We start from the raw sequence: 12040 nt of genomic DNA on the forward strand, positions 1-12040 counted from the left end.
GGGACAAGCACAGACGCCGGCACTCTACCTCCACCCACTTCCAAACACAAACACACACGCACACACACACACACCCACACACGTTCTTACGCAGACTATTCATGAGCCCCATGTTCGTCAGTGTCCAAGACGTCTAAATAAGTTAACGTTGTCCTGTTTAACATGTCAGTTGTCAAAGCAGCTGTGGGGATATACGTTTTATATAATCTGAAGCATACAGACTAACCTCCCCCTCCGTGCCCTCAGGAAACATGACTGCTTTGAATTGGAAGTCAGGGCTAGAAAAGGAAGCCCCAATAGAGTTCATGCATGTAGCAAAGCCCATGTCTTTGCCTTGTCCGGTCTGTGCAGTCACCACCATTAGATGTTTACAGTCTCTGAAAGAGTGCTAAAGGTTTTGGACTGACATATAACCCATCCACCATACTGCCTGCTTCAATCTCTCATTCCCTAAAGCCCAGAAGTATCTGTGTGGCTGAGGTGGTGGCAGGGCCAGGATTTGTACTGTAGCGTGGGTCTCTGTGTTTTATTAACACTGTGCCAGGAAGGAACAAATGCTGGCGATGTGGCCATGGTTTTTCAGCACTCACAGTGTTGCATATAGTCAGGAGAATTTACATAGACAGAGACATTGGGAGGGATTCATTAAACAGCTTGGTCCTTGGGAATACGATCTACAGTTCTGATCATGCCATTCAACCTTCGTAAGTATTACACAACGTTCAGGGACTTACATTTCCATACAAATAACATCTTTGAATAATACATGCGTTGTTTAAGTGAACATACATTTAATGTAATGCCACCATAGCAATAATGATAGTAATAAGTGATGTTTTTTATGGTGTGGTGAAAAGACACTTACTGTGAGCTGATGCAGCAGCAGGTCCATGAGGGAGGCTACCTTATTGCTGAATAGAACGTAGGAGCAGTTGAGGTGGCAGCGAGAGCATGCCAGAAAGTATATGTTTACAGCAGCACATAGGGACCTGAGGAGAGAGAGTGAAAGACAGAGGGAGAACCAGATCAATCCCTTGTCAGAAGTCAAACTAAATAGTTCAAGGTAAATTTCAACACTAGTGTTACAGTGTAGGTGTTCATCCCCAGGCATTGACATGGCTATCTGAAGTAATCAGGAAACCAAAACACACTCCACCAAACATGTGGTTCCTTAAGGGCACAATTTTATCTTTGGAAGGGTTGAAAGTATATACTGTCATTTATGGAAGAGTAGGTAAGCAGAATTCAGAAACATAGCCATATCAACTACACTGAACAAAAATATATAATGCAACATTTTCAAAGATTTTATCGAGTTTCAGTTCATATAAGGAAATCAGTCAATTGAAATAAATTAGGACCTAGTCTATGGATTTCACTTGACTGGGAATACAGATATGCATCTGTTGGTCAGATACCTTAAAAACAAAAAATATGGTTGTGGATCATAAACACAGTATCTGGTATGAACACCATTTGCCCTCATGCAGCAGCGACATCTCATTCGCATAGAGTTGATCAGGCTGGTGATTGTTGCCTGTGGAATGTTGTCCCACTCCTCTTCAAATGGCTGTGTGAAGTTGGCGGATATTGGCTGGAACTGGAACATGCTGCCGTACACATCAATCCAGAGCATCGCAAACATGCTCAATGGGTAACATGTTTGGTGAGTATGCAGGCAAGAACTGGGACATTTTCAGCTACCAGGAATTGTGTTCAGATCCTTGCGACATGGGGCCGTGCATTATCATGCTGAAACATGAGGTGATGGCGGCGGATGAATGGCGTGACAAATGGGCCTTAGGATCACGTCACAGTATCTGTGCACATTCAAACTGCCATCAATAAAATGCAACTGGGTTTGTGGTCCGTAGCTTATGCCTGCCCATACCATAACCTTACTGTCCCCATGGGTCAGTGTCCACAACGTTGACATCAGCACACTGCTCGCCCACACAATGCCATACACGCAGTCTGCCTGGTACAGTTGATACTGGGATTCATCCTTGAAGAGCACTTCTCCAGCACGCCAGTAGCCATCGAAGGTGAGCATTTTCCCACTGAAGTCGGTTACGACGCCGACCGGCAGTTAGATCAAAACCCTGGTGAGGACAACGAGCACACAGACGAGCTTCCCTGAAACGGTTTCTGACAGTTTGTGCAGACATTCTTTGGTTGTGCATATCCACAGTTTCATCAGCTGTCTGGGTGGCTGGTTTCAGACGATCCCGCAGGTGAAGAAGCTGGATGTGGAGGTCTTGGGCTGGCGTGGTTACACGAGGTCTGCGGTTGTGAGGACGGTTGGATGTACTACCAAATTCTCTAAAGCGACATTAACATTCAATTCATTGGCAACAGCTCTGGTGGACATTCCTGCAGTCAGCATGCCAATTGCACACTCCCTCAAAACTTGCAAATTTTAGAGTGACCTTATTTGTCCCCAGCACAAGGTACTGATCATGCTGTTAAATCAGCTTCTTGATATGCCACATCTGTCAGGTGGATCGATTATCTTGGAAAAAATGAGAAATGCTCACTAACAGGGATGTAAACAAATGTGAGCACAACATTTGAGAGAAATAAACTGTGTGTATGGAAGATTTCTGGGAATTTTTATTTCAGCTAATGAAAAATGGGACCAACACTCGTTGCGTTTATATTTTTGTTCAGTATACTTATTGCTCTAACCCCTCACTACTAGTCAACTGGTCATCCAGAGCTAGGGACAGTAATAAGACAAGAGATCTGCAGAACCAGTGGAGCTCGGTGCAAATCACATTCAGTCCAATCTGGAGTCTGATCCTGCAGCGCTTCCTCTGTGGCGATAAGGCCATTCCTCTCAGCAGCTCCTCAGCTCAGAGCCTAAAGGCAGGCCTCTGTATTATGTCTGCTTTAAACAAACCCTATGAGAAGATTCATGCTACAGATAACTGATGAATAATTCTGCTCTGACTGCTGCGCCCCCTTGTTTCATCACTTAATATTTTCTGACATCTGTATATTTTAGCCAATAGAAGAGTGGCGTGTCCTATCTGCTCCGAGGAAGAATGGAATCTGGCTTTCCTATTCTAGAGTAGGCCATGTTTATTTCAACTGGTAAACATTTTGATATCTCCCGCAACATTCACATCTGCAACGCATTTCGACTCCAACCTAGTTGGCATTTAGATAGAATATAGCAGAGACTGATGTAGGCCTAGGTTGATTGGTCTGTCAATAACTTCCTCATGACCAAAATTACTCATCTTGTTTCATATGCTAGTGGGGATATCTGTAATTTGTCCTATATCATTATTGACATTGTAGTGTAAAGCTGTCAGACATAGAATTTGGTGATAATGTGAGAAGTATTACATTGTGAGTAATGGGAAAGTATCCAAATAGTCCCATCAATGTCTGGTTAAGAACTCTGGGGTTTGCTTGTTTAAAACTTTTAAACACCTTACTATATGAGTATCATATCCTGTATGTGTATGGGCATTCTAGACAAATAAAATAAAATGTCACCATTTTAAATACAAATTCCTGAGAAAATGCAAACCAAAACAACATGATTTGGTGTGTTGATCCCTGTTTCTGCCAAACGCCTCCTTAATAAGATCTGTTTTCCAGGAATGCACAAAAACACAAATGCCACATTAATTCTATTGTCCATTAATAGTCTTGGAATGGAGTGGGTGGAAGAAGGCAGCCATCATGGTTGAGTGGAATGATAACACAGCCTCTATAGGGCTAAAGTGAAGTAACGTGAGAACCCCACCAAACTGTGCTCTCTGGGCAGCCGACCAGAACCGGAGCTGACTCAAATTATTTATTTTTTTCTCCATAATTTTGTAATTCAGCCACAAGTCAGTTTTTCAGTGACAGAATTCCACCATTGGAAACACTGCAAACCAATGGAATGAAATAGTAGCTTTCCTCTCAGTCTGATGCTGTGCTGCTTTTAATGTGTTCATTCTGTATGTACAGAGATGAAACCAGGCTATTATCACTCCCATGTCTGACACAGAAGGGAGAAAAGCCATTTCAGGTTAAGATTCTTTCAGGTACTGTGATGGAATGCAAGGTGTCCTTATCGAATTAAACAAGACAGGGTGTCAAACCATAGGGAAGGTTAAATGACAGGGTAGGCTGATCCTGTTACAACACTGACATCGTCCTACATGAAAAGGCCTCGGAAATCTATAAGACATAGAAATTATGAGGAGAGGGAGGGAGCAAGAGAGCAGTCCTAAAACACAGACTACTAAATGGAAGATGAATGATGACAAAAAAAGGGAAGGTCAGTATTTATTAAATAGCTAGTAAATAATAGGCTACAAAAGCAAAGCCCGAAATGGATTCGGCAAACACCATCTTCACGATGTTTCTATAATAACCTGTCAACCATAGCACCCTGGTTTTACTCCATGCGTAAGTGGAGGCTGCCCTACCCAGAATGTCATTATCCATGTTGGGAGCTGGGGGCGGGGAGACAGGCCAGTCCCCAGGTGGCTGCCACTCTTATCCAGCAGATTAAAGGGCACATCCCTCATTTCTTTAATCTTATTAGAGAGAAAAACAGCTGTCGACTGCTTCCATTCTCTTCACAAACCCATAGGACAGAGATGGATCTAAAGGCACATTTAGCTGTAAATGTCAACATATCAAATATATGCAGACAATTTTCAATCTTATGTGGAACATGCATTTAATTTGGTAGAAGATAATATATTATGAATGATATTATACTGAATAAAAATATAAATGCAACATGCAACAATTTCAAAGATTTTACTGAGTTATAGTTCAAATAAGGAAATCAGTCAATTTAAATGAACTCATTAGGCCCTACTCTATGGATTTCACATGACTGGGCCACTGGGGAAACAGGCCCAGCCAATCAGAATGAGTTGTTCCTACAGCTTGCTCATGAAACATAGGACCAACACGTTAAATATTGCGTTTATATTTTTGTTCCGTGTATATTTAAGCAATAAGGCCCAAGGAGGTGTGGTATATGGCCAATATACCATGGCTAAGGGCTGTTAGGCACAAAGCAATGCCTTATTGCTATTAATCGACTGGTTACCAACGTAATTAGAGCAGTAAATTAAAATGTTTTGTCATACCCGTGGTATACGGGTATGACATATACCACGGCTCTTATACCACGGCTGTCAGCCAATTAGCATTCAGGGCTCGAACCACCCAGTTTATAATGATGATTTTAGGATAGGAATCCATTCCATTCTAATTCGAATCACCACACACACTCAACCAAACAGTCAGATCTGAAGTTATGAACATCCTACCGACTTCTCACAATCGTCTCAGTCAACTGCTCATGTAATGACCATGCAATTGCTTTGTAACACAGATAATCAGGCATGTCTTAAGCCCGCTTTAAACAAATGGTGAGAATGTCAAAGGCACGTTTGAATAATGTCCTTACAGCAGCTCATACAATGAGCAATCTCAGTGATCTGTCTTTTGCTCCCTCCCACCTAAATCGGTATGATTAGCATGACACCTGATATCATCCAGTCTCCTGGAATCTCTGTTGCTGTGCCCCCTCAACGACAGGCTCAATGATTTTGAGGAGCAATTTAGTAAAGTGCCACGCTAGCCCGCCTCGTGTTACCGTGCAGTATGTAGGTAGTGTTGGTTGACCCACGAGTGCCAATCCATCCTAACAGGCATTCCTCCACCTACATAGCTCTGGGCTGCCCATTTGACCGCGTGCCACGCCCACAGCTGGACCCCATCATTTGGTGCCTGCTCCACCTGCCAGACTTCACCCAGCAGGAAACACAACGGGCACTTTGTTAATCTGAGAATAATGAAGCCTTATCTTGTAGACGCGGGATTAGGTTCCACTGCTGGCCCATACTGACAGGTTGTATAGAGAACGAGGTAGAGAGAGAGCCCGAGAGAGAAGAGGAAGAAGCCTAGAGAGATGGAGATAATTAGCAATGTAATCTCCCCACCTACTGTAAACTGCTTAACCCCAGTCAGCCACAGCAGAGCTGATCACCTTACTGGCCTAATGAGGCCATAGACACAAAGCGATCTCAGGCTAGGAGTTACTGTAATAATAATCATCAGAATTATTTGGTGGGTGCTTATATTTGTCCTATTTCACACATGTACAAGTGTAGAGTGCTAGATAGACTAGAAACACACTGACTGGAGAACACCTTGACCTGGGACAGCCCTACACCATGCAGCCCTATGGGGATCACCCTGGGTGGCCGACCGGCTCGGACATAACAGGGGGGCTGGGGGATTGGGAGTGTCACTGACCTCTGTGGCCGAATTAAAACTCTTAAGTTTAAACCATCCCAGAATCCATAGAGTATCCCAGGGGCTGATAGACAGATGGCTGGGAAGGGAAAATTAGAGCGAAGGTCAGGATCCTCCCCACCCCCACATAGTATAGTACTGCCCAAATACCCCAGGAGACACTTAGGGCTCAAGAGTATTTAACCGTATTTTCTTAGTGACATAAACAACAGAAACAGCATAATAGTTTAGGGTACTGGGACAATACCCCTTACAGATAGATGTTTCCAATTTTCAGAAGTCTAGCACTTCCTATCTTGCAAAGACAACAGGACATCAACCATGTAAAATACTTTTTATGCTTTTTGTCACTGGGTTATCAAGCAGGAGATCGTTCCACCTAAACCTCAAGCTCACGTTTCCCAATGTCCCTGTGCTTTTCCTATGTGCCCAGTAAGGCCTGACCACAGAAATGCTGCAGAAATCTGATCAACTTCCAGATCAGGTTGAATCCCTGCTTTTCAACAAAGAAAATTTTTGTTCAGGAAAAAATAAAAAAATCCTAACATGCTGTCCACACCGCTCATGTTGCAAAATGAATTTACACATACATGTTATTCAATCACTGCACCCACATTGCTCACGCGCGCCAACGACCGTCTGCGTTGCCAAGCGCTAAAATAGAAGTCCGTTCCATTTGTGACGCTGAACGCAGTGCAAGTCCTGCCTCTTCCATCTCCTCATTGGTTTATAGGAGCAGATACCAAAGTGCCATCTCGTCATTGGTTATACCCACGTGGGTGATTGAAAGATGAACCGAGGTCGGTCGTTCGTGGTAATACACCTTATTATGAAAGTTGGCTGCCAATCGCCATATAAAGTCCAAAGAAGAAAAATACTGGAAGGAGGAGACATGACTAAAAAAGATTCGGTTTACCATTTTGTGTGTGGATTAATTGTTGGAGTTGAGGACCTTGTGCATTTCAGGTAAAATAACTTAACTTTATATCCCAGGACAAATTAGCTAGCATTAGCAAGATAGCTAAATAGGACAAATTAGCTAGCAACTGCAAGCTAACTAGCTAAATTGCCAAAAATGTTTAGTGCTTTTCGACCTATCCCCAAATTAATATAATTGGTTCAGAGTTTGTTTTGATTTTTCAACCTGCGTGTCGTGATCGCGTTTGGTGTGGGACGACAAAATCAATTTGCGCACGTTTGGTTTGGGCACGGTGTTAGCCAAAACACAAGGTGAAGAGCAAATCCATTTCCTGGTACCGTCAAACAATCCCTTCATTCACTGCTATCTAAATGCCATTTCATTTGATTCTCCTGTTGATCTATCTGATACCCTAAGTGCTTCCAAGATGTCCATTCTGCCTGTCATGCCACACCGGCTGGGTATATACTGGGAGAAATCTGATGAGTCGTCACGCATCACACACACATGCAAGCACACACTCACTCACTCGTACCCTATAATGACATCCTGAAAGGAAACCACAGGTAGCAGCTTTGATTTCACTGGACACACTCAGTAATGTGACAGAGGTGGTCAACTACAATAGTGTTTTAACATGCAGTGTCCTAGCACAGCAGTGCCACTGCACTGTTAAGACGTCTCTCTAAAACTAGAAAGCAGCTCGTTCCATTTTCAGCAAGGTAGGACAGGGGCCCCTGTTCCACTTATCACTTAGATAAAATGGATACCACAACCACAGTCATATTGAATGGTCTCTTCTCCCTACTCTAAAGGAATAAACAATTCTCTAAAATTCAACTCAAAGTTATACGACTGGCTCTTCAGCCCTTCAGATGGGCCAGTATGTCTGGTCTAACGCTGGCTTGTCTTCTCTCTGAGTTATACTCCAGCAGCACCAGAGACGGGCCCATATGCTGACAGGCTCTGGTGCTGAGCCCAGATATCACTGGGACACCAGTCCCATCTCTCTCTCCCGCTCTACTCCCCAGTGACCCCTTCTGGGAGACAAAGGGACATGTCCCATAAACACACAGTAGTTGACACAAGGTTGGAATACTTGAAGAAAGCATCCATCTTTCCTTAACACATCTGAGAAGTGTTGGATTTGTTAAAGTAGTGATATGGAAACTTTGCTTTTGCTAATCAATTCACACAGTGATTTCCCCAAAGCGAGGAAGGATGTGCTGATAAAGTTTTAAAAAACGCAGTCAGAACGAACCCGGGGCAAAACATTTTCTCACCATATACTAATAGTGACACTGAAGATAAGAGTCTCCAGAGGCAGAGAGAGCAGAGCAGAGGTGCTGCCTGGTGAGGATCTGGGATCATTTACAGCTTGTTTTAGACAGCTCTCCCCCTCCTCCCCTAGGGAACACAACTCTCTCAGAGCACACACAATCCCACAGAGCACACACTTGCACTGCTCGAATAAAAAATATACATTCATTGAAGGATTTTTAACAATAGTCCCTCAAGTTAAGATTGAAATACACAACTTTATTAGGAAGAGTTTATTTATTTATTATTATTTAGATGAATGAACAATTTTCAAAACTACAATATTACTCTCCAGGTGCAGACCAATTAAGGTTAATCTTCACATGCAAGTAAATATGGTTTATGCATGACTTTCCACGTTAACATCTTTGACAAACTGCTATATTCATGTTAATGAGAGTTGTTGCTCTGCTAGTCTAGACAGGGATCCAGCGGCAACAGGGTTACACAGGGACATTAGCAGAGCCTCACTGAGGAATTAGCTCATTAATGTAATGGTAACGAGGTGGAGTGGGCCTCCCAGAGGGGTAATATTGCCCGAGCATCTCCAACTCTGCAGTTGACTTTTTTTGTAAATCACTCAGCTTATCTGAGAGGAGGCGATCAATACGGCAGCATTACTGTAAACAGATAATGTAGCAAGCGCTGTGGTTAGCGTCTGTCTCACAGACACCGCCCATTACGCCATCCAGATGAGAAATAGTGATTAGTGGACAGAAAGACCATGTCCTTGTGTTGCATCTCATCACCACTGTAGCTCTCAATATTCTATCCCTTGACCTCCTTACCTGTCCTATTTTGTAAATGTGTTTTTTTATAGAATGTGGGTGGAGTAATACATGTTTAACCAGGCACAGGACTACATTGAGTGTGGGCGGGGTGTGTCTGAGGGGCTGGATTGATATGCTCTGGAGGGTTATCCCAGGTTCAGACCCTAGTTCATAGCAACAACCCCAGGCCTTCTACTCTACAGCACAGATGACAGAGAAAGCACAGAGACGGTCTATAGACAGCCAGCCTATCACAACCTGAGCCAATCAATACCAACAAACACCATAGGTGCTGGTTAGATCATTCAGCTGTCCAGACAGGACCTGCCAACACGTCGCATGTTTTGCCATTGGCAACATCATGAATACGGTCACTAAATACTGTTAAAAGTATAATACTACTGATTCATATATATCAAGTGAAACACATACCAAGAACTGGACTAATTTCTTGAGCTTTTCTTTAGTTGCATCCTAACATTCCTAATTGTGATGACGAAGGAGTGAGTTGCCCCTTCATGGTGTATTGGACTTGTCCTCAGTCTTATGCATATTTATAGAAACTCTGGAGAAGTTCTTCTCAACATGTTCAGACAAGGTAGTAAGTAATTGAGTACTGAAAGAAGGTAACTGGGAGGCCATTCCATTATCACTAGACATTGCACACTTCTGGATTGGACAAGCTGTTCTGTAGAGGATGAAATAAGTACCTCTGATCCATGGTTTGCGTTGGCCGGTAATAGCCGGCTTTTGGACAATAAAAAAATAGAAAATCCGATAGATAAAATTGGTGCCGGCCAATTGTCTGGGAGAAGAAGAAAAAATCCCATTGCGAAATAATACTTTTTAGCCTATTCATTGATGGAAATATCAGTCCATGTAAATACATTTGACATGCTTATCTATAGTGTATTTGCATAATTCAGTGGAATTAAATTGGCGCGTATATTGTATATTCATTATGTATCTTATTTATCACACACATAGGTCTACAGCATACAGATACAGAGCCCATTCAAAACTATTTTTCCCAGTAGGAGCTTGTTTTGTCTTGAACGCACAGAAGAAGTCGGAGATTTCCGAGATCCCAGTTGTTTTGAACGCGGCATTAAACGGCAACGAAAGGCAGGCTTCAACAGCGCGTCACACACCACTTTGCAATGAGCTGGAGGCCGTATGCATTTTGAAAACATATGCTTAATTGTTTGAAATCTGAACGTTTAATACATTAATACTATGATTCAAAGTAGCCCTTTAGCTCTCCTCTCGTCTACAATTCTAAGGATATTTTCATCACTGTCACAATGAAACCGCTCGCATGTGCAGTGCCATTTTGGCAACAGTGTTTTCCTGCTAATTGTATTATCGAACGAACATTTGTGCGTCGTCTACTGCCTTGTGTGCATTGCAGCGCTTATAATGTGAAGAAATAACAGTTTATCAACGTTTGAAGCTAAACGTTCCGATCTGTTACATCAGACTCATTGCTTTTTTAAACTTCATTATTTACGTAGCCTAGGCACACTGGTTGTATGAATTAGGGTTCAATCCTCCCACAACTTTCCCAGAGTCTGTTTGACAAGCTGATCAATAGAATAGGTAGCTTAAACTTTTCTACTATCGTAAATTGACATAGGCTAGTGATTTTGCTGTTCATTACTCGTCTTGTTGACAGATGAAAAGTTAATGTGGACAGTTATTCTAACATGTTCAAAGTGCACATCAGAATTCTGTAAGAAGGACCGCCCATCGCTGCGTTCTCAACTTGCATGTTCTGTTAATATGAATGACCATATTCTAAAAGTGATTTCTGTCATTCTGAGCACCGTGGGTGGACGCCCTAATCAGCTTATGAACCCAATGCATGAGTCCGGTACATTTCTCAAATGTCCGTCACCACATGTTCCTAACGGAAACCATGCTCTGATCTTACACACCTCTTCATAGTTACAGTGGATTCAGAAAGTACTCAGACCCCTTGACTTTTTCCACATTTTGTTACATTACAGCCTTATTCTAAATGAATATAGCCCCCCCCCTCAATCAATCTACACACAAAAAACAATAATGACCACAAAAAAAACCCACTACATATCCATAAATATTCAGGCCCTTTACTCAGTACTTTGTTGAAGCACCATTGGCAGTGATTACAGCCTGGAGTCTTCTTGGGTATGACGCTAAGCTTGGCACACCTGTATCTGGGGAGTTTCTCCCCTTCTCTGCAGATCCTCTCAAGCGCTGTCAGGTTGGATGGGGAGCGTTGTTGCACAGCTATTTTCATGTCTCTCCAGAGATGTTCGATTGGGTTCAAGTCCGGGCTCTGGTTAGGTCACTCAAGGACATTGAGACTTGTCCCGAAGCCACTACAGCGTTGTCTTGGCTGTGTGCTTAGGGTCATTGTCCTGTTGGAAGATGAACCTTCGCCCCAGTCTGAGGTCCTGAGCAGGTTTTCATCAAGGATCTCTGTAATTTGCTACGTTCATCTTTCCCTTGATCCTGACTACTCTCCTAGTCCCTGCTGCTGAAAAACATCCCCACAGCATGATGCGGTCACCACTATGCTTCACCAAAGGGATGGTGCCAGGTGTCCTCCAGATGTGATGCTTGGCATTCAGGCCAAAGAGTTAAATCTTGGTTTCATCAGACCTGTTTGGCAAACTCCAAGAGGCTGTCATGTGCCTTTTACTGAGGAGTGGCTTCCGTCCAGCCACTCTACCATAAAGGCCTGATTGGTGAAGTGCTG

At 43.0% G+C, this 12040-nt stretch overlaps 1 protein-coding gene across 6 annotated transcripts in view; it reads right to left on the minus strand.

The window, feature by feature from the left end:
* scaper (S-phase cyclin A-associated protein in the ER) overlaps positions 1 to 12040 on the minus strand; it is a 122733-nt gene that overhangs the window by 20878 nt on the left and 89815 nt on the right. For all 6 annotated transcript variants that reach the window (XM_042301541.1, XM_042301540.1, XM_042301538.1 and 3 more), the window contains one exon: positions 866 to 989. In XM_042301541.1, coding sequence (XP_042157475.1) covers positions 866 to 989 — 124 coding nt within the window. The remainder of the gene's footprint in view (positions 1 to 865; positions 990 to 12040) is intronic.

Source organism: Oncorhynchus tshawytscha, linkage group LG19 (assembly GCF_018296145.1).
Source record: "Oncorhynchus tshawytscha isolate Ot180627B linkage group LG19, Otsh_v2.0, whole genome shotgun sequence".
Taxonomy (NCBI): domain Eukaryota; kingdom Metazoa; phylum Chordata; class Actinopteri; order Salmoniformes; family Salmonidae; genus Oncorhynchus; species Oncorhynchus tshawytscha.